This window comes from Ahaetulla prasina, chromosome 4 (assembly GCF_028640845.1).
Source record: "Ahaetulla prasina isolate Xishuangbanna chromosome 4, ASM2864084v1, whole genome shotgun sequence".
Lineage (NCBI taxonomy): Eukaryota > Metazoa > Chordata > Lepidosauria > Squamata > Colubridae > Ahaetulla > Ahaetulla prasina.
Window position 1 is genome coordinate 149,628,457 of NC_080542.1, and position 22,463 is coordinate 149,650,919.

Consider the following 22,463-nt stretch of genomic DNA (forward strand, 5'->3'; position numbering starts at 1 on the left):
CTTCCGAGGTGGGCTCTTGCGGGACCCTTCCATTCTCTCTCGCTCTGAACAGGAAAGACCTTACACCAAGCCCCCACGGGAGATGGGGCGGGTGGCGGGTAGAGGAGTGGGCGAGCAGCTGCTCTCTCTCGGCGTCCGCAAGGCGACCCCTCACCACCACTTCCCAGGGAAAGCGCAGTTCCTCCGTGCATTCTTGACTTTCGGATGCTGTTTCTGACAAGCGTCGGGCGGAGGGGAGGAGAGGAAGAGGGGGAGAATCCAACAGGGCGCCCCTTCCCGCCCGAAACCTCCCAGGGTCCCGTGGCTTCCCGGGGAACGTGCCTCGGAGGCCGCTTTGGCCAGCTCGGTGGGCAGGAGGGCCGTCTGAGCAGGAAGGGTCCGCTCTTGGGGTGGGGGGTGGGTGGGGGTGCGAAGGAATCCTTTTCTTGGAGTAGGGGGATCTTGGGAGCCCGGCGCACCGCCCCCCCTCACGGCCCTGGGCTGCCCCGTGAGCGTCTTGCGGGCTGGGAGGTTGCGGTGGACGTGGGTCCGGAGATTGGGATGGGCAGGAAATTGGGTCTGGGGTCTCGAAGACAGAGGGTGCTGGAGCGGGATTCCTCGCGGCTCTGAGACTTGCTCAATGGTCACGGCTGGAAGGGGGTCTCCGCCGCACCGAAGGGGTCCCTCCTCTTGGAAGTGGGACCCCCGCCCCCACCTCCCCACTTGCACAGGCCAGATCGTCTGTCAGTTCCCCCCTCCCGGCAGCCCCTCCCCTCCCCGTTGTTCCGTCGCTGCCCCGTGTGGCCGCTTCTCCTTTCAGCCTTCACTTTCACTTTCGGCCCAGGAGTCACGTGCTTTCCCCGAAACGCCCAGCGGTTGGGGGCGGGAATGGGGGGGGCGGGGGCGGCCCTTGAGGTCCCGGGCTTTTGATCTTCCGCCTGGCTGCTCGATCCGCTGCGCCATCTCCCCGCCCGGAAAAGCGCCTTCTCTCGCTCTCGGATCGGGTGGGAAGCTTCTCCTGCTGAAATAGGTCTGGGGGTTCCGCGGCTTAAGAGGGGAAAGGGGGGAGGAGTAAGAAAACCCCGCCCACTTCCACCCCTCCCGCGCCTCCGTTCCCAAAGCTCCGCGACTTCCCGGCGCAGCCGCTTTGCAGGAGCGGAAGCTGCGTGTGTGTGGCGGAGCGGGTGGTGGTGCTGAAGGACCGCGGCATATTGGGTGGGTGTCTCCTCCCCAAGGAAGGGGTCCTGGGAGCCTGGTGCAGCCCGCTGCCCAACTCTGGGCTCTCTTCCAAGCATCCTGCAGCTGCTTTGCAAAGGGGGCTGCGGATCGGGAGGGCAGGGAATTGGGTCTGGGGTCTCTAAGGTGGAGGGTGCTGGAGACGGATTTTGCTCGGCTCTGGTGCTTGCTCCTCCAAAGGAAGTCTGGCTTAAGGGCTTTGGGGGTCACCAAGGGAGGCTGGTTGTGCCACTGACTGGTCACAACTGGAGGGGGGAGCACAGCAGCCCTGTCCTCCCGGGATGGAGAGACCTTCCTCTGGAGCCCCTGACTCAAGCAGGAAGAGAGAGAGAGAAGCAGCTTTCGGTTCTGCTTTCTCCCCGCAGGGATTTTGAGGAGTGGGAGATCTGAAGTGGCCTCGGAGGAGGGATGGATACCGAGAGAGGTAAAAATCCCTGAGTTATTTTTTGGGAAACCCAGGAGAAGGAGAGAAAGGGAGAAGGGAGGGGAGGGAATGGAAGGGAGACAGAAAGAAGGGAGGGAGGAAGAGAGGAAGGAAGGAAGGAAAGAAGGAAGGAAGGAAGGGAAGAAGGAAGTAAGAAAAAAGAAAGGAAGAGAAGGAAGGAAGGAGAAAAAAAAGAAAAGAAACAAGGGGAGAGAAGAAGGAAGGAAGAAGAAAGAGAAAAAGAGAGAAAGAAAGAGAAAGAAAGAAGGAAAAGAAGGAGATGGAAAGAATGAAAGAAGAAAGGATAAGAAAGGAACAAAAATGAAAAAGGAAGGAAGGAGAGAAGGAAGGAAGAATAGGGAGGAAGGAGGGAGGGAAAGGAAGGAGGGAAAGAAGGAGGCAGGGAGGAAGGAAAGAAGAAAAGGAAGGAGTAAGGGCAGGAAGGAGGGATATGCATGGAATGGACGAGGAAGAGTAAGGGAAGGAAGGAAGCAGAAAGGAAGGAAGGAAAAAGAAAAGGAAGAGAAGGAAGGAAGGAGAAAAAGAAAAGAAACAAGGGAGAGAAGAAGGAAGGAAGGAGAAAGTGAAAAGAGAGAAAGAAAGAGAAAGAAAGAAGGAAAGAAGGAGATGGAAAGAATGAAAGAAGAAAGGATAAGAAAGGAACAAAAATGAAAAAGGAAGGAAGGAGAGAAGGAACGAAGAATAGGGAGGAAGGAGGGAGGGAAAGGAAGGAGGGAAAGAAGGAGGGAGGGAGGAAGGAAAGAAGAAAAGGAAGGAGTAAGGGCAGGAAGGAGGGATATGCATGGAATGGACGAGGGAAGAGTAAGGGAAGGAAGGAAGCAGAAAGGAAGGAAGGAAAAAAGAAAAGGAAGGAGTAAGGGAAGGAAACAAGGAAGGAAACAAGGATATGCATGAGAGGGAGAAAGGAATAAGGGAAGGAAGGAGGCAGAAAGGAAGGAAGGAGGGAGGGAGGGAGGGAGGAAGGGAGAGAGGAAAGAAAGAAGAGTGCATCAACAGCACTTCCAGGTCACAGTGGATGTCAGCGTTTCTGGAATGTTGTCTTCAGAGGCCCTTCCTGGACAATGTCTAGATTCCTTTTTGTAATGTCGTCTTCCAAACTTGCAGGGGAGGACGGCGAACTCCGGCTGATCCTGGTCGGAAAGTCGGGCAGTGGGAAGAGTGCCACTGGCAACACTATCCTTGGCCGGAGGGCATTCGAGTCCATCTTGGAGGCCAAGACCACCACCCTGAGGTGCCAAAGGGGCCAGGGAAGCTGGAAGGGCACGAAGATAGTCGTCATCGATACGGCCGCCATGTTTGATTCTGAAGACTACAATGAGATTCTACAACGGGAGATCATGACTTGCGTCGAGCTCTCCTGGCCCGGTCCCCATGCCCTGATCTTGGTGACTCAGACGGGACGCTTCACTGCCGAAGATGCGGCTGCCGCAAAATGTGTCCAGGATATTTTTGGACCAGAGTCCACCAGGCACACGATCGTCCTATTCACCTGTGTGGAGGATTTGGGTGGAAACTCCCTGCAGGAGTATGTCCGAAAGTCTGACAACTTGCGAGGCCTGATCCAGCAGTATGGAAACCGCTTCTGTGGGTTCAACAACAAGGCCACGGGAGCTGAGCAGGAGAGGCAGGTCTCAAAGTTGATGGAGATGGTGCAGAGAATTGTTTTCGAGAATGAGGGAAGATGCTACATCAACCAGCTGTACTTGGAGCCCAACTTACGGGACAACCACGTCTGTCTGTTCGTCAAGCAGAACCGAAAACCATACCGATCGATCCTGTTCTTGGTTCCATTCCGGTTCACCTGTTGGGTTTGCCAAAAGATGTACTCCCTTATGCAAATAGTATTTGTTATGGTGTATCGCTGCTTTTTCCGTTAAGTGTTTGAACCATGATGTCCTGTTGTCTCCCAATCCAGAAACGATGTGATTCTTAACTCCCTTTTCTTTGCTCAAGAAATAAACAATTGCAAAGCTGCAGATTTGGTGTCTTCTCCACTTCTCTTTTGCCTTTCTCTGCTGAAATACATGTGTGTCTGTGTGGGTCAGCCTGGGATCTTCTTCACACTTCCTGGGGGCAGTGGGAGACTTGGGTCTTTATCTTTCAGGATCGACCTCCACTTTCTCAAGGCAGCAGGATCATGTCCCATAAAAACCCCTCAACGCCAGCCCGGCCTCACATGATTGCCCCAGTCTGGCCCAGGAGCACCCCCTTCCCCAGTTATACCAGTATCAAAAGGATGTTTCCCCCTTAAGCCGACAGCATCCCGAGTGGGTGAAATCAGTTCTACACACATGACAGGAATTCAACAAGTTTGTCATCTAGCAAAGAAAGACTCCTGGTTCATTCCCCCTCCCCAAGAGTATACGGTTACAGATTAGAGGAGGGGTCCAGCAATGAGCCCAGCATGCCAGAAACTGGGCATGGGAAGCCCCATCCGCAGGATGCAGGCAGCACGCAAAACCATGCTTGCTCCAGTCCATGGAAAAACCTCTCTCCACAGAAAAGAGTCCCCGGTGCCCAAAAGGTCAGGGGCTGCAGGACTAGATGACTTCCAAAGCCCCAGGAAAGGCACCTTTGCTTTCAGGAATTCTAGACAGGTGCAACGGACACAGCGCCGAACAAAGCCTGGAATTGCAAAGTACAAAGGACTTTGTAGCCTAAGCTGCGGCTGGACTAGAATGTAGGGGTCAGGGTTGGGGACTGGTGGATTAGAGCCGGCAGAATCTGCTGGCTAGGGGCGAAAACGATGCAGTGAACTTTCCCTTTTCCCCTGGCCACCCTTGTTATCTGCCCATGTCGAATTAAAAGTTCTCAGGGTGTTTTGGAAATGGATACTATGTTCGCGCCTGTCAGGTCTGTCATCTTTGGTGGGCAGCTTGCTGGTATCTTGTCATCAAAGGCTAGGGGGGAGGAGGCGGGATAGGGGGACAAATAGGAACCAGGGTGTTGATTTCTTTTTTGGTGCATGAGCTCGGAACCGGTTTGCGTCGGCATCCAAGGTCAGCCCTTCTGAGAAAAAATGTGAATTGCTCTAAACAACTCAGCGTTCTCAAAACACCTAGGTTGACTCTTATTGGCTGAAGAAGGACTGGTCATGGGGGGAGCACTGGGGTGTGGGGAAAACTTTCTGTATCGTGGGAAATTCAGTTCAAGCCTGACTTTACTGGAGCCAGCATCTTTTAGTAAAAGAACCCATCACTTCAACCAAAGGGAGTCGAGGGTTTTCCTTTCCTAAGGGATCAGACAGGGGCAGGTCTGACAGTGCCTTTCCCGTCTCTGCATTCCTTTGGCTGACTTTGTGCTCGATGGGTTTTTCTCATGGTCGGAGCCAGCTCTGCTTCAATCCCAAACCCTCCTGCCCTCAATCACCCGCATTCCCGCCCCCCCCCCCCCCGCCATTGTACATGTCAGGCTGGCAAGATGTGAGGTGAAGCGAGAAACAGAATGGCAGCCACGGGAGTGTTTGTTTGACGACACTAAACCCCAGAGTACACTTGCACTTGCAGGGGAACTAAACCAGGTTCCCCTGCAAGTGCACTCTGTCAATAGTCCATTTCCAGTCAGCCACACTCCAATGGCTTTGATGCACAGAAACACACACACACACACACAAAAAAGTGGGGGGGGGGAGATGTGAACAAGGTAGCAATCCAATCCGAGTCAATGAAGTCCAGGCACAGAATGTCGTAACTCAGGGGTGTCAAACTCAAGGCCCACAGGCCGAATCTGGCCTGCGATGTGATCGAATCCGGTGCGCGGGCAAGTCCTGGTCTACCAGGGGAGTGGTGTCAAGCTGGCCATGCCCACCCAGTTGGCCACACCCCCTACCCACCCTCAAGGTCAACCACAGCCCTGATGCGGCCCTCAATGAAATTGAATTGGAGACCCTTAATTTATACCTCAAGCTGTGGGGATGGAGAATGTCATCCAGCGGATTTAAACGGGTGTTGAAAAGGAGTGGAGAACGTACTGAGCTGTGCAGGATGCCACAGAAGAGTGACCACTCACCCCCTATCAGTACCGGTATTGATATTGGTACCAGTTGGGACCTGCCGTGGAGAAAGAAGCCCAACCAGCGCAGAACTGTTCCACCCAGCTCCCAGCTCCTTGTGCCCCATGGATGCTGTACGCTATATTTAAACAAACAAATACACAGACCATTGACAGAGTGCGAACCCTGGTCTCCAACAAACCAACTATCCCAGTCGACTCCGTAAATCACCCCTTCCCTACCTCACTGGAATAGAATAGAACGAGCTGGAAGAGACCTCGGAGGTCTTCTAGTTCGACCCCCTATTCAAGCAGGAGAACTTATACTAATTTCGGATAAGTGACGTCTTCCAAATCTCCGGTGATGGAGCACCCACAGGTTCTGGTGGCAAGCTGTTCCATGGGTGAATTGTTCTCCCAGTGAGGAAGTTTCTCCTTCATTCCAGGTTGCTTCTTTCTTGGGTTAGTTTCAATCTCTTGTTTCTTGTCCTGCCTTCTGGTGCTTTGGACAATAAGTAGACTCCCTCTTCTCTGGGGCAGCCCCTCAAATTCTGGAAGACTGCTGTGCCATCCCACCTGGTCCTCCTTTTCTCTAAACTGGCCTGAACTGAATTCTGCAACTGTTCTTTATATGTTTCAGCCTCCAGGCCCTTAAGCACCTTAATTGTTCTTCTCTGCACTGTTTCCAAAGTCTCAACATTCCTTCCTTCGCTCTTTTCTTTTCTCCCTCCTTTTCATTCCTTCTTTCCTTCCTTTCTTCTCCTTCCTTCCTTCCATCATTTCCTCTCCTTCCCTCCCTCCCATTTTTCCTCCCTCCCTTTTCCTCCGTCCCTCTATTCCTTTTTTCTTTTCCTTCCTTCCTTCCATCCATCATTTCCTTCCCTCCCTTTTCCTCCCTCCCTCCTTTTCCTTCCTTCCTTTCTGTCCTCTCTCCTTTGCCCCCACTGTTCCTCCCTCTTTTCCTCCCTTGTTTCCTCTCCTTCCCTCCCTCTTTTCCTCCCTCCCTCCCTTTTCTTTCCTTCTTTCCTCTCCTTTCTTCCTTTCTGTTGTTTCCTCTCCTTCCCTCTCTCCCTTCCTCCCATTTCCTTCTTTCCTTTCCTTCCCTCTCCCTCCCTCCATCATCACCTCTCCTTCCTTCCCTCCCTCCTTCTTCCTCCCTTTTCCTTCTTTTCTTTCCTCTCCTTCCTTCCTCTTCCATTTTCCTTCCTTCCTTCCTTCCTTCCTTCCTTCCTTCCTTCCTTCCTTCCTTCCTTCCTTCCTTCCTTCCTTCCTTCCCCACCCTCAAAGACAAGTTTTCAGGAACGCAGAAAAAGTGAATTAAGCCCCCCCTCCCCTCCCACAGCATCGGTTCCCACCCTTCCTCGACCCGCCCGATCTGCTAGCAAACGAAACAGCGATACGCGCGAGAAAGGAAATCTTGCACCGCTTCTCCGCTCCCCACCCCTCCCTCACGGAATCCACGCCCGAGCCAATCAAAGGAAAGTTTCCTTTGCCCCGAGGGCGCTCAAAGCCTTCAGCCGCTTCTGCCCAGCCTCTCGGCGCAGATCGCACGGCGTTTTCGCTTTCCGGTCCCAGGCGCCGGACAGCCGCCCTGCACACAGGGGAGCCTTTGCTCTCGCTCTTGAGGCGCGCAACAAGAATTCCCCCCCGCCCCCCCCTCGAAGTTGCGCGGATCCCGAGCGCGAAGGTAAGTGGGATGCTGCTGGTTCGGGCGGCGGAGTGGCGGGTGGGTGGGGGTTGCGAGGGGGGAAGAGAAGGATGGAAGGGGCGAGGACGGGCGAGGAAGGGGCGATCCCACCAACGGGGGGGGGGGCTGGGTCTCCCCGAGGTGCCTGTCCTGGTGCGCGCCCTTCTTTGTGGATAGGATCTGTATTCGTGGGAGGGGGCGACAAGAAAAGAGCCCCCTTCCTTCCTTCCTCGCTTCCTTCTTTCCTAACGTCCTTTCCTCTCCCTCCCTCCCTTTCCTTCAATTTTTCCCTTCTTTTTTTCCTCCCTCCTCCCTCCCGTCCTTTTTTCGCCTTGCCTCCCTACTTCCTTGCCTCCTCCCTCCCTCCCTCCCTCCTTTGCTTTGCTTTGCTTCGCTTTCTTCCTTCCCCTCCCTCCCTCACGCCGAGAGATCCGGTGGATTTGCCCTTTTTTCCTTTCACTTTTGCAGCCGGCGGAGGAGCCGAACTGATCCCGGGTGACCGGCTGGATGGCCTCGGCGAAGAAAGGAGCTAGGAGCCAGGTAGGCGAAGAGACACTCCCTCTCCCTCCCCCCAAAAGGAACATCAACTCTCCCCCCACTCCGCTTGACAGCGTGTATGTGGGAGCAGAGGCGGCTCGTTTTCCGTCTGGAGGCTCCGGAGTTGCTGCTGGGACTTGCGGGGGGGGGCACTGAGAAGCTTCCCCCCTAAATGAAAGTGGAGGAGGAAGTTTGAGAAGGCCAGACGCCAGTCGGGGAAAAAAATTGCAAATTTCCGAGGGCAAAATCGGTGGGATTATTTGCCTTCCTTCTCCCTATTTCACCCCGCCCTCTCTTTCTCTCCCCCTTTTCCTTCCTTCCTTCTGTCCTCCCTTCTCCTTTTACCCACCCTTCTTTTCCTTCCCTTCCTCTCTTTTTCTTCCATCCTTCCTTTTCCCTCCCTCCCCCCCTCCTTCCTTCCTTTCATTCATTCCTTTCCTTCTGTCCTTACCTCTCCTTCCTTCTTTCTTTCTTTCTTTCCTTCCTTCCTTTTTACTCCCCCTTTCTCTTTTTTCCTTCCTTCCTTCTCTTTCTTTTTCATTCTTTCTTTCATTCTTTCTCCTTCCTTCCTTCCTTCCTTCCTTCCTTCCTTCCTTCCTTCCTTCCTTCCTTCCTTCCTTCCTTCCTTCCTTCCTTCCTTTTCTTTCTTCCCACCCCTCCTCCTGCCAAGTCTGGGCAGTGCATCTCTGCTACTCAATCAATCAATCGATCTAACTATCAATCAGAATAGAACTGGAAGGGACCTCGGAGGTCCTCTATTCTAGTCCAATGCCCTGCTCAAGCAGGAGACCAGGCCTAGACTATTTTGGACAAGTGACGGTCGCATCTCCTTTTACTGTATCCTGGGACACCGCCTCCTTCTGTCTAACCTGTTTCCTGCTTCTCTTTCAGGGGGCCACGGAGGGCCATGGAGGTGAAGCAATGGAAGAAGGTGAGGGTCCCCCCATGCCAATTCTGCCACCAGGAACAGTTTGGCTTGGTGTGTGTGTCGAAGCATAGCATAGAGTTGGAAGGGACCTCAGAGGTCATCTAGTCCGACTCCCCTGCTCCAGCAGGAGACCCTTACAGGATCACAGAGTTGGGAAAGACCTTGGAGGTCATCTAGTCCAACCCTCCTGCTCCAGCAGGAGACCCTTACACAATCATAGGAGGACAGAGTGGAGAATCATAGAAATATGGAGTTAGAAGGGACTAGAAGGACAAATAGCTATCCAGACTCTTCTTCAAAACCTCTAGTGATGGAGCAGCCACAACATCTGGTAGCAAGCAGTTCCCCTGGTTAATTCTCTTCACGGGTAGGAAGTTTCTCCTTCATTCCAGCTTGCTTCTCTCCTGGATTACTTTCTATCCATTGCTTCTTGTCCTGCCTTCTTTGGAGAATAATTTGACCCCCTCTTCTTTGGGGCAGCCCCTCAAATTCTGGAAGACTCCTGTCCTGTCCCTGCTAGTCCTTCTTTTCTCTAGACTGGCCAAGCCCAAATCCTGGAACCGTTTTTCCTATGTTTTGGTCTCCAGGCCTTTAATTATCTTAGTTGCTCTTCTCTGCACTTTTTCCAACGTTTCAACTTTTTCTTCTGGGTGCACTTTTGTTATTCTGTTTATCTATTTATCTATCTATCCCCCCTCTCTCCCACCCTCCTCCCTTCATATCTATCTATCTATCTATCTATCTATCTATCTATCTATCTATCTATCTATCTATCTATCTATCTATCTATCTATCTATCTATCTATCTCACCCATCTCTCTCTCTCTCTCTCTCTCTCATCTATCAATCATCTACATCAGGGGTGTCAAACTCAATTTCATTGAGGGCCACATCAGGGTTGTGTTTGACCTCGGAGGAGGGGGCCCCGGGGGCATGGCCTGGGTCGACATGGCCAGTTCAACATCATTTGCAGTGCTCTACCAGCAAAAATGGAACTTCAGAGTGCCTCACATGGCCTTCCAGAGCTCCATTTTCACGGGCTTATCCTTTGCTGTTTCCAGGGCAGCCCCATGGGCCAGATTGTGTCTGTCTGTCTGTCTGTCTGTCTGTCTCTCTCTCTCTCTCTCTCTCTCTCATCAACAGAGAATACATGGACTGAATTCCTTTGAGCACTGTAACTATACTCTGTCCTAATTCTGTCCCCTTGTCTTCCAAACTCCCAGGGGACGATGCTGAACTCCGGCTCATCCTGATTGGAAAGTCCGGAGGTGGGAAGAGCGCCACGGGCAACACCATCCTCGGAGACTGTGTGTTCAAGTCTGCACTGGCGGCAAAAACCACCACCGTGGAGTTCCAAAAGGAACAGGGAACCTGGAAGGGCAGGAAAATTTCTGTCATTGACACACCAGCTATTTTCAATTCTGAAGAGATGGAGAAATCCCTGGAACCACAGCTGGAAAACTGCCAATCAGGTCTCCATGCCTTCATTTTGGTGACCCAGGTGGGACCCTTCATGGCTGAAGACATGGCGGCTGCCAAGCGCATCCAGAAAATATTCGGGGACGAGTCTGCCAGCCGCACAATCATCCTGTTCACCCGCAAGGAGGATCTGGGAGGGAATTCCCTGAAGAAGTACGTTGAAGAAGCCAAGAACAAAAATCTGTCTGAGCTGATGAAGAAGTGCAACCATCGCTTGTGCGGGTTCAACAACAAGGCTGAGGGTGACGAGCGGGAGAAGCAGGTCTCTGAGCTGATGGAGATGGTTGAGGAGATTGTCAAAGAGAATCAAGGGAAGCCCTATTTCATCCCACAAGGTTCAGAAAAATCAAATCTTCATTCAAAAATATCTAATTGGGAGGAGGGAAATCAAAAGTAAACATTGAGATAGATCGTTTTGGGAGCTAGTTCCTCTGCTTTTTGCATGACCCCTCTTTCCTCTCCACTTCTCCCCAGTGATGGCCGGAGGGGGATGCATCCAGATCCCTGTATACGTGTGTATTTCTGTCTCCCCTAATGGCTGGTGAACTGCCATGGGATACAGCTGTCAGGGCGGTGTGGTTTGCTCCAGCCTTCATGGGGGACTGTCCGGGATTCTCTTTCCATGCAACAGGGCAACAACCAGTGGTGAAATCCAATTTATTTTACTATCAGTTTTTTGGGTGTGGCTTGGTGGGCGTGGCTTGGTGGGCGTGGCAGGGGATGGATACTGCAAAATCTCCATTCTCACCTGACTCTGAGGGCAGCTGGAAGTGATATTTGCTGGTTCTCCGAACTACTCAAAATTTCTGCTACCGGTTCTCAGAACTGCTCAAAATTTCTGCTACTGGTTCTCCAGAATCTGTCAGAACCTGCTGGATTTCACCCCTGGCAACAACCCCTTCCCCATTTGGAAGGAAATCCCAGTGGCAAAAAGTCCCATGAGTGTGTGGATGGGGACATCTGGCCTGCAAGTTGGTGTTGTGAGTTGCATTTCGTGCGATTCCCATTTCTGTGGGGGTTGGGATGATGACTTCCATGGTTTCCAGCCGATGTCACAAAGAACTAGCATCTCTAGCTGGTCCCCTTAAAGCAGGGGTCCCCAACCCATGGGCCGCGGCCCACTACCAGACCATGGCCTATTCAAAACTGGGCCACAGGCTGGCATGCACGGACGCATGTCTGACTCAACTCACATGAGCGCTGGGCTGGCAGACACGTGTGCAACTCAACTCACAAGAGGGGCAGGCCCGGCATGCACACGGATGTGTACGCAGCTCAATTTACAGTTGAACTGCATGTAAGTGCATGTGTGCGCATGCTGGCCCCGTCGCTCGCATGAATCGAGCTGTTGGCACACCAGCCCACCACTGGCACAACCCAGTTCCCCTCTCCCCCACCCCAGACAGGATGCCAAGCTGTGAAGTTTGGAGACGGCTCCGTTAACATCAAACTCACAGCCAAAGTTTTGTTTAGGTGTAAATCACTGTTATTGGGTCCTTCTGGGTCTGCTTTGAGCAGAACAAAAATCTTTGGATGAAAAAATGGAATGGTTTTGGATGGATATTGGAAGATGCTCACTGGAATAATGCTTTTCTCTGTAATCTATGAATCCTTCTCTGAAATAAACCACATTTAAATAAAATTTAAATAATCGGCTGGGGAGTTTGGAAATGTTATTCCAGGAAATTGTATTGTTACTTATTCTGTGTGTGTGTGTGTGTGTGTGTGTGTGTGTGTGTATACATATATATGTGTGTATGTGTGTCTGTCTGTCTGTCTGTGTCTTTCTCTTTATCTGTCTGTCTGTCTGTCTGTCTATCTATCTATCTATCTATCTATCTATCTATCTATCTATCATCTATCTATCTATCTATCTATCTATCTATCTATCTATCTATCTATCTATCTATCTATCTATCTATCTATCTATCTATCTATCTATCTATCTATCTATCTATCTATCTATCTAGTGTATCTCTCATCTATATCAGGAGTGTCAAACTCAATTTCATTGAGGGTTGCATCAGGGTTGTGCTTGACCTCCGAGGAGCCCCCCCGCCCCCTGGAAGGCATGGCCAGGGTGGGAATGGTCTGCTCAGCATCATTTGCATTACTCTGTCTGTCTGTCTGTCTGTCTGCCTGCCTGCCTGCCTGCCTGCCTCTCTCTCTCTTTCTCTCTCTCTCTCTCTGTGTCTCTCATGTCAACAGTGAATTCATGAACTGTATTCCATTCCTGCAGTGTAACTACACTCTGCCCTAACACTGTCCTCCTGTCTTCCAAACTCCCAGGGGACGATGCTGAACTCCGGCTCATCTTGGTCGGAAAGTCCGGAGGTGGGAAGAGTGCCACGGGCAACACCATTCTGGGCCGACCGGACTTCAAGTCCCTCTTGGCGGCAAAAACTACCACCGTGGAGTTCCAAGAGGGACACAGAACCTGGAACGGAAGGAAAATTTGTGTCATCGACACGCCAGCTATTTTCGATTCCAAACAGGTGGAGAAATCCCTGGAAAAACAGCTGGAAAACTGCCATCAGATGTGCCAATTAGGTATCCATGCCTTCATTTTGGTGATCCAGGTGGGGCGCTTCATGGTTGAAGATGCAGTGGCTGCCAAGTGCGTCCGGAAAATCTTCGGGGACGAGTCCGCCAGCCGCACGATCATCCTGTTCACCTACAAGGAGGATCTGGGAGGGAATTCCCTGAAGAAGTACGTTGAAGAAGCCAAGAACAAAAATCTGTGTGAGCTGATGAAGAAGTGCAACCATCGCTTGTGCGGGTTCGACAACAAGGCTGAGGGAGACGAGCGGGAGAAGCAGGTCTCTGAGCTGATGGAGATGGTTGAGCAGATAGTCAAAGAGAATCAAGGGAAGCCCTATTTCATCCCACAAGGTTCAGAAAAATCAAATCTTCGTTCAAAAATATCTAATTGGGGGGAAAAAATCAAAACATTGAGATAGATCATTTTGGGAGCTAGTTCCTCTGCTTTTTGCATGACCCCTCTTCCCTCTCTACTTCTCCCCGGTGATGGCCGGAGGGGGATGCATCCAGATCCCAGTACATGTGTGTATTCCTGTCTCCCCTCATGGCTGGTGAGCCGCCATGGGATACAGCTGTCAGGGTGGTGAGGTTTTCTCTGGCCTTCAAGGGGGACCGTCTGGGATTCTCTTTCTACGCAAAAGGGCTGCTCTGCAGGCTCTGCTTGGCAGGCAATCCCAGTGGCAAAAGGCCCTGTGAATGTGCAGATGGGGACACCCGGCCTGCAAGTTGGTGTTGCTAGTCGCCTCCGCCACATCTTGTGCGGTTCCTATTTTGGTGGGTGTTGGGATGATGACTCCCATGGTTCCCAGCAAATGTCACAAAGAACCGCCATCTCTAGCTGGTCCCTTTAAAGCAGGGATCCCCAACCCATGGAATGTGGCCCACTACCGGGCCGTGGCCTAATTGAAACCAAGTCACAGGCCAGCACACATGCACACACAACTCAACTCACATGAGCGCTGGGCTGATGGACACAAGTGTGCCGCTCGACTCGCACGAGCAGCAGGCTGGTGTGCACATGTATATAGACGCAGCTCAGTTCACAGTAAAACTGGCTGTGCGTGCCAGCCCCATCGCTTGCACGAGTCGAGCTGCAGGAACACCAGCCCGCTGCTCACACGACCCAGTTCCCCTCCCCCAGAAGGGATGCTAAGCAGAGAAGTTCCGCTAATATCAAACTCACCGTCAAAGTTTTGTTTAGTTGTAAACTATGGAAAAAGATGGAAAGGTTCTGACCTAGGCTTCTTGAGAAAGGATAAATCTCAATCTTCGTCCCAAACAACCTCTTTTATTGAGATGGCTGTGCATTATGGTCATTCACAGCCGGTAAGGATTCACAAGCAGTCTGTGAAGATTCCGACAGATGTCTGCTTGAGTTGACTCAGTCTTTCAGGGTAATGTTGATAAGCACCCACCTTTATCTCCCTTGAAAGACTGCCAGAGACCTAAATGTCAATTAGTTTTGAAAGGCCAAATGGAGCACAGAGTCAAACTGACTTCTCAGAGCTTGAATTGACTATATCAACTAATTGCTTCCTACAAAGGCTCACGTCTGTTTGGTCCTCTTTTATTATTATTATTATTATTTATTACATTTCTATACCGCCCTTCTCCCGAAGGACTCAGGGCGGTGTACAGCCAAAATAAAAACAAACAATACAATATACAATTAAAACAAAATTAAAAAACTTATTACACAATTGGCCGAGAACTTTAAAACATTTAAAATTCTAAAAACCCATTAAAATTCATATAAAATTTAGAAATATGAAATATAAATTTAAAAATACAACAAAATTTAAGCCAGCCCCACGCGAGTAAATAAATACGTTTTCAATTCGCGGCGAAAGGTCCGAAGGTCAGATATTTGGCGTAGACCAGGGGGAAGTTCGTTCCAGAGGGTAGGAGCCCCCACAGAGAAGGACCTTCCCCTGGGGGCCGCCAGCCGACACTGTTTGGCGGATGGCACCCTGAGAAGTCCCTCTCTGTGTGAGCGTATGGGTTGGTGGGAGGCATGAGGTAACAGTAGACGGTCCCGTAAGTACCCAGGCCCTAAGCCATGGGTACTTACGTCTTTATGTCTTATGGGAGAGGCCAATCATCTCCAAGCCTTACTCCTGAGTCACCCTTTTTTTTCTTAATTGTTCTTGCTTCGGGCAGCTCTGCACATGTACACACTGGGAACGGGATCACACTGTTCTTCTGCCTCGCTGATGTCAGATTCTGGAGGTAACACATAACTACCAGATGGCCCTGGCCCTCTTTCTGCCTCTGATGCAGAACCCTTGTCTGAATCTTCCCCAGACTCCAGGACTGGCCCATGTTCCTCCCCAACCTCCTCGCTGTCTGAATCTGCTGCCGGCTGTGCTGGCCGCTGGTGGGCCACAACAGATTTTGGATAGATTTTTTTTTATTTATTTACATTTATATCCTACCCTTCTCCAAAGACTCAGGGCGGCTTACAGTGTATAAGGCAATAGTCTCATTCTATTTGTATATTTACAAAGTCAACTTATTGCCCCCCCAACAATCTGGGTCCTCATTTTACCTACCTTATAAAGGATGGAAGGCTGAGTCAACCTTGGACCTGGTGGAGCTTGAACCTGCAGTAATTGCAGGCAGCTGTGTTTTGGTATTGGATATTGGAATATGTTTGCCCACAGGAATAATGTCTTACTCTGTAATCTACGAATCGTTCTCTGAAATAATCCACATTTAAATAAAATTTAAATCATTGGCTGGGCAGTGTGTAAATGTTCTTTACTGAAATTGTGTTGCTTAATAGTGTTGTGACCCAGGCCCAAGTAGGTAGTAGTAGACGCAATCAGTTGAAAAACAAACAGACTTTATTAGAACAGTTGAGAATTAACTCACAGGGACAGAAATAGACATACCATATAAAGAGAGAAGGCTGTCACTCCAGTACCCCCAACCAGGTTCTGGGCAGGACCCCAGACTGAACAGTGACTGTTGTTTCCACCCCCCCTTATAAATCCCCCCCTTATAAAACCTGCTTGACCACAGGGAGGCATCATTCAGAAGAAAAAAAACATGTAGCCACTTTGGGGTGTCTTTAGGGCCTATCAGTCATCTGATTGACCAGGGTTAGGGTGAAGACCAAAAATGCTGGAAATCTGAACAAGTGTTTGATCTTCCTCCTCCTCCTCCTCTTCTTTTTCTTCTTCTTCCTCCTCTCCTCCTCCTTCACCTCCTCCTCCTCCTCCTTCTTGTCTCTTCAAACCCCATTCCCTTCTAGCATTGATGCTGTTACCTACTTGGGTCATGAAACATCTCCAAGAAAACCACCCCACAATTCTTTTCTCCTTCCTCCTTTTCTTTGTTGTTGTCGTCCTCCCCCCTCCCCCTGCAAACCTCCATCCTTTCTAGCACTAATGATGTTATGTAGTTGGGTCATGAAATGTCTTCACGAAAACCACCAGCTCAGAAAGCAACCAAGGCCCCACAGTTGTCTTCCTCCTCCTCCTCTTTACAAATCCCTTTTCATTCTAGCCCTGATGACTTTAGCTAGCTGGGTCATGAAATGTTTGCAAGAAAATGAATGTGAAAAAGGGCTGCCACAAGGAAGACAGGGTCAGCCTATTCTCCAAAGCACCTGAAGGAAGGACAAGAAATGACAGCTGGAAACTAGCCAAGGAGAGGAGCAAGCTACAATTGCCAGTGAGGACAATTAACCAGTGGAACTGCTCGCCACCAGAACTTGTGGGTGCTCCAACACTGGAGGTTTTGAAGAAGAGATCGGACAGATACCATTTGTCTGAAATGGTATCAGGTCTCCTGCAGGGGGATGGGCTAGATGACCTCTAAGGACCCTTCCAACTCTGTGATTCTGTCATTCTGTAAGGGGCTCCTGCTTGAGCAGGGGGTTGGACTACAAGACCTTCAAGGCCCCTCCCCAATCTCTTATTGTGCAAGGGTCTCTGGCCTGGGCAGGGGCTTGGACTAGTAGCCCTCCATTGTCCCTTCCAACTGTTGTTCTGTACGGGATATTCCTGCTAGGCAGGGAGTTGGACTAGCATAGATAGATTTTTTTTTTTTATTGGCCAAATGTAATTGGACACATAAGGAATTTGTCTTTGGTGCATAGGCTCTCAGTGTACATAAAAGAAAAGATACATTCATCAAGAATTCTAAGGTACAACATTTAATGATGGTCATCGGGTACAAATAAGCAATCAGGAAACAATATCAATATAAATCGTAAGGGTACAATCATAAGGATTGCCAGCAACAAGTTATAGTCATGCAGTCATAAGTGGAAGGAGGTTGGTGATGGGAACGATGAGAGGATTAATAGTAGTGCAGATTCAGTAAATAGTTTGACAGTGTTGAGGGAATTATTTGTTTAGCAGAGTGATGGCCTTCGGGAAAAAACCGTTCTTGTGTCTAGTTGTTCTGGTGTGCAGTGCTCTATAGCGTCGTTTTGAGGGTAGGAGTTGAAACAGTTTATGTCCAGGATGCGAGGGGTCTGTAGATATTTTCACGGCCCTCTTCTTGATTCATGCAGTATACAGGTCCTCATGGAAGGCAGGTTGGTAGCAATTATTTTTTCTGCAGTTCTAATTATCCTCTGAAGTCTGTGTCTTTCTTGTTGGGTTTCAGAACCGAACCAGACAGTTATAGAGGTGCAAATGACAGACTCAATAATTCCTCTGTAGAATTGGATCAGCAGCTCCTTGGGCAGTTTGAGCTTACTGAGTTGGTGCAGAAAGAACATTCTTTGTTGTCCTTTTTTGATGATGTTTTCGATGTTAGCTTTCCATTTTAGATCTTGCGATATGATAGAACCTAGAAATTTAAAGGTTTCTACTGTTGATACTGTGTTGTCTAGTATTGTGAGAGGTGGAAGTATGGAAGGGTTTCTCCTAAAGTCTACCACCATTTCTACGGTTTTGAGTGTGTTCAGTTCCAGATTGTTCTGGTCACACCACACAGCTAGTCGTTCAACCTCCTGTCTGTATGGGGATTCGTCATTGTCTCGAATGAGACCGAGATGCAGTCATTGATATACAGAGAGAAGAGAAGTGGGGAGAGCACACAGCCTTGGGGGGCCCCTGTGCTAATTGTACAGGTATCTGATGTGATCTTGCTTAGCTTCACCTGCTGCTTCCTGTTTGTTAGGAAGCTTGTGATCCACTTACAAGTCTGTTCAGGTACCTGTAGCTGATTTAGCTTAGTTAGAAGAATGTCTGAAATGATGGTATTGAATGCTGAACTAAAGTCTACAAAAAGGACCCTTGCGTAGGTCTTTGGAGATTCAAGATGTTGTAGGATGTACTGCAGAGCCACATTAACAGCATCTAGACATAGAGTTTATTGGCCAAGTGTGATTGGACACACAAGGAATTTGTCTTGGTGCATATGCTCTCAGTGTACATAAAAGAAAAGATACATTCATCAAGAATTCTAAGGTACAACATTTAATGATGGTCATCGGGTACAAATAAGCAATCAGGAAACAATATCAATATAAATCGTAAGGGTACAATCATAAGGATTGCCAGCAACAAGTTATAGTCATGCAGTCATAAGTGGAAGGAGGTTGGTGATGGGAACGATGAGAGGATTAATAGTAGTGCAGATTCAGTAAATAGTTTGACAGTGTTGAGGGAATTATTTGTTTAGCAGAGTGATGGCCTTCGGGAAAAAACCGTTCTTGTGTCTAGTTGTTCTGGTGTGCAGTGCTCTATAGCGTCGTTTTGAGGGTAGGAGTTGAAACAGTTTATGTCCAGGATGCGAGGGGTCTGTAGATATTTTCACGGCCCTCTTCTTGATTCATGCAGTATACAGGTCCTCATGGAAGGCAGGTTGGTAGCAATTATTTTTTCTGCAGTTCTAATTATCCTCTGAAGTCTGTGTTTTTCTTGTTGGGTTGCAGAACCGAACCAGACAGTTATAGAGGTGCAAATGACAGAGTCAATAATTCCTCTGTAGAATTGGATCAGCAGCTCCTTGGGCAGTTTGAGCTTACTGAGTTGGTGCAGAAAGAACATTCTTTGTTGTCCTTTTTTGATGATGTTTTCGATGTTAGCTTTCCATTTTAGATCTTGCGATATGATAGAACCTAGAAATTTAAAGGTTTCTACTGTTGATACTGTGTTGTCTAGTATTGTGAGAGGTGGAAGTATGGAAGGGTTTCTCCTAAAGTCTACCACCATTTCTACGGTTTTGAGTGTGTTCAGTTCCAGATTGTTCTGGTCACACCACACAGCTAGTCGTTCAACCTCCTGTCTGTATGGGGATTCGTCATTGTCTCGAATGAGACCGAGATGCAGTCATTGATATACAGAGAGAAGAGAAGTGGGGAGAGCACACAGCCTTGGGGGGCCCCTGTGCTAATTGTACAGGTATCTGATGTGATCTTGCTTAGCTTCACCTGCTGCTTCCTGTTTGTTAGGAAGCTTGTGATCCACTTACAAGTCTGTTCAGGTACCTGTAGCTGATTTAGCTTAGTTAGAAGAATGTCTGAAATGATGGTATTGAATGCTGAACTAAAGTCTACAAAAAGGACCCTTGCGTAGGTCTTTGGAGATTCAAGATGTTGTAGGATGTACTGCAGAGCCACATTAACAGCATCTAGACATAGAGTTTATTGGCCAAGTGTGATTGGACACACAAGGAATTTGTCTTGGTGCATATGCTCTCAGTGTACATAAAAGAAAAGATACGTTCATCAAGGTACAACATTTACAACACAATTGATCTGTTGATCTATTTGCTCGTATGCAAATTGCAAGGGGTCTAAGCGGATTTGTGATGTTTTTCAAGTATGAAAGCACTAGCCTTTGAAAGGTTTTCATGACTACAGATGTTAGAGCAACTGTAGTCATTCAGTTCCTTGATGGTGGGCTTCTTTGGCACTGGGATGATGGTAGAGTGTTCGAAGCAAGAAGGAACATAGCGATTTATTGACGATTCAGGTGAAGATGGGGGCCAATTGGTCAGCACAGACTTTTAAGCAAGAAGGAGTTATCTTGTCTGGGCCTGGAACTTTTCCTGGCTTTTGTCTGTGAAATAGGTCCTGCACTTCCTTTTCTGTGATCACTAGGGGTTGTGAACCCAATGAAATAGGGTCAGTTGTAGGAGGCTTGGCTGTTGTTGGTGTGTCTGAGATGGGGGTTGTGGAGATAGGTGGCTGTAGTTTCCTTTCAAACCTGCAGTAAAACTCATTCAGGTCATCTGCCAGTTGTTGATTACCTTCAGCCTGGGAAGGAGGTTTGCCATAGCCGGTGATATTTTTAAGAGTTTTCCACATGTTTGCTGGTTCATTTCTTGAGAATTGATTCTGTTATTCTGTACGGGTCTCCTGCTAGGGTAGGGGGTTGGACTAGATGACCTCCGGGATCCCTTCCAGCTGGGTTCTGATGGAAGAGGGGTGTTTTAAAAGGTGGGAGGGACGTTCTGCAAAGTTGCATGTGAAAAGAAGAGGAAGCGAGGCTGGCTTTTGTGAGAGGATGTGTTGGGGGGGAAGTCAACACAACCTGAACCAGGGCCGTTGTGCGATTAATAGAGACTGAGAAAAATAGCCTGTTTCCTTTGAGCACCCCACCTGTTTACTGTGACTCGGCTATATATATCTTTGTCTCTTTTTGCGTTACCCGTCGGGGAGGGTAAGTCCAGTCCCGGGAATTGTCCATGGCGTTTTATCCGGTCCGAGGGAGGGGGGTGAGGGATTCGTACCAGGCGTAGATGTTGGTTCCATCTGTACGGTAAGTGGGAGGGGCAGATATGGCGGAAGCAAGGGGCCGTATCATTTTTCGGGAGCACGGACTCGCTGTTTAAAAGCGATAACGTGCTCCGGTCCCTCAGTTCTTACCCGTTCCCCGGAAGGTCAGGATCCTCAGGGCCCGGGCCTGCAGCTGATGTTGTGCAATGCCCGATCCGTGGTTAACAAGCCCCCCCGATTTGTGATCATATTCGGGGGGAGTCCGCGGACTTCATGGGCATTACGGAGACCTGGCTGGGCGCAGAAGGGGGTGTGCCCCTGGTTGAACTGTGCCCGCCAGGTTTCCGAGCATTCCATCAGCCGAGGGCCCAGGGTAGGGGTGGCAGGGTGGCGGTTGTGATGAGAGAGAGTCTTGAGCCGAGAGAGTCCACTGTGCCTCAGATAGCCGGGTGTGAATCCCTTCTTGTGAAGTGGGGCCATAAGAATCAGATGGGTTTGTTAATCGCGTACCTGGCTCCTTGCTACGTGACTACAGCCCTGCCTGAGCTGCTTGAGGTGCTTGCTGGGGTGGCGATTGAGATCCCCAGACTTTTGGTCATGGGGGACTTCAATCTGCCATCGGCCGGCTTGTCATTGACGGTGGTTCAGGAGTTCCAGGCTTCCATGACGGCCTTGGACCTGATCCAAGTAACCGATGGACCTACACACACGGGGGGGGTGTCCACACTGGACTTGATTTATATCTCTGGACAGTGGTTTAATGATCTGGTATTAGGGGATTTAGTGACGACACCGGTGTCATGGACAGATCATTTTCTCCTCCGCCTAGACTTTCAGACCGCCGCTCACCACTGCAGGGAGACGGAACCAATGCGTTGGTTCCGTCCCAGGCGCCTGATGGACCCCGAGAGGTTCCTGACGGAGCTTGGGCCGTTTCCTGATGATCTTGCCCACGGCACGACTGAAGAACTAGTTGCGGCCTGGGAACAGGCCGCGGCTGGGGCTTTGGACCGTGTCGTGCCTTTGCAGCCTCTGACCCGGCGTAGATCTCAATTGGCTCCTTGGTTCTCTGAGGAGCTGAGAGAGATGAAACGCCGGAGAAGACGCCTAGAGAGTACCTGGAGGTCCAGCCGTTCCGAGGCTGATCGGACACTAGTTAGGTCTTTTCAAGGCTACCTAGTGGCAATGAGGGTTGCGAACGTTCCTATGTTTCCACCCTCATTGCGCCGGCAGATAACCGCCCGCTGCCCTGTTTGGGTGACCCGTTCCTTTACACCAGGGGGGACGGGATGACCCCTTGCAGGGACGTGCTGAGGAGTTTAGTGGTTATCTATACGATAAAATCGCTCAGCTTCGGGATAGTTTGGACCAAGATTGTGATGATCCGGATGGGATGACTGAGACACGTCTTGTTGATGTTGTTTGGGATGAGTTTGATTCTGTGGCTCCCGAGGATGTGGACAGGCTGCTGGGGAGGTTACATGCCACTACATGTTTACTGGACCCGTGTCCCTCCTGGCTGGTGCTCGCCACTCAGGAGGTGACACGAGGCTGGCTCCGGGGAATTATAAATGCTTCTCTGTTGGAAGGGGTTTTCCCCGCTGCCTTGAAAGAGGCGGTGGTGAGACCCCTCCTCAAGAAGCCTTCCCTGGACCCAGCTATTTTGGGTAACTATCGTCCAGTCTCCAACCTTCGCTTTGTGGTGAAGGTTGTAGAGAGTGTGGTGACGTGGCAGCTTCCCCATTATCTGGATGAAGCCGTCTATCTAGACCCATTCCAGTCCGGCTTCCGGTCCGGGTACAGCACGGAGACAGCTTTGGTCGCGTTGGTGGATGACCTCTGGAGGGCCAGGGTTAGGGGTTGTTCCTCTGCCCTGGTCCTGTTGGATCTTTCATCGGCTTTTGATACCATCGACCATGGTATCCTGCTGCGCCGGTTGGAGAGATTGGGAGTGGGA

The 22,463-nt window shown here is 50.0% G+C and overlaps 1 protein-coding gene across 1 annotated transcript; it reads left to right on the top strand.

Annotated features, from left to right (window-relative positions):
- The first annotated feature begins 1,200 nt into the window (after positions 1–1,200).
- Positions 1,201–15,582, top strand: GIMAP8 (GTPase, IMAP family member 8). Its single transcript, XM_058182786.1, has 6 exons — positions 1,201–1,639; positions 2,765–3,532; positions 7,195–7,337; positions 8,766–8,805; positions 10,026–10,616; positions 12,571–15,582. The coding sequence occupies exons 1-6, from the start codon at positions 1,624–1,626 to the stop codon at positions 13,239–13,241; spliced, it is 2,229 nt and encodes a 742-aa protein (XP_058038769.1). The 5' UTR covers positions 1,201–1,623; the 3' UTR covers positions 13,242–15,582.
- Positions 15,583–22,463: the final 6,881 nt, after the last annotated feature.

Bases quoted from the DNA above. Each gene is read 5' to 3' on its own strand.
- GIMAP8 (XM_058182786.1), top strand. The intron at 3,533-7,194 runs GTTAAGTGTTTG...CTCTCGGCGCAG, and splicing joins GGTGTATCGCTGCTTTTTCC to ATCGCACGGCGTTTTCGCTT. The intron at 10,617-12,570 runs GTTCAGAAAAAT...CCAAACTCCCAG, and splicing joins GCCCTATTTCATCCCACAAG to GGGACGATGCTGAACTCCGG.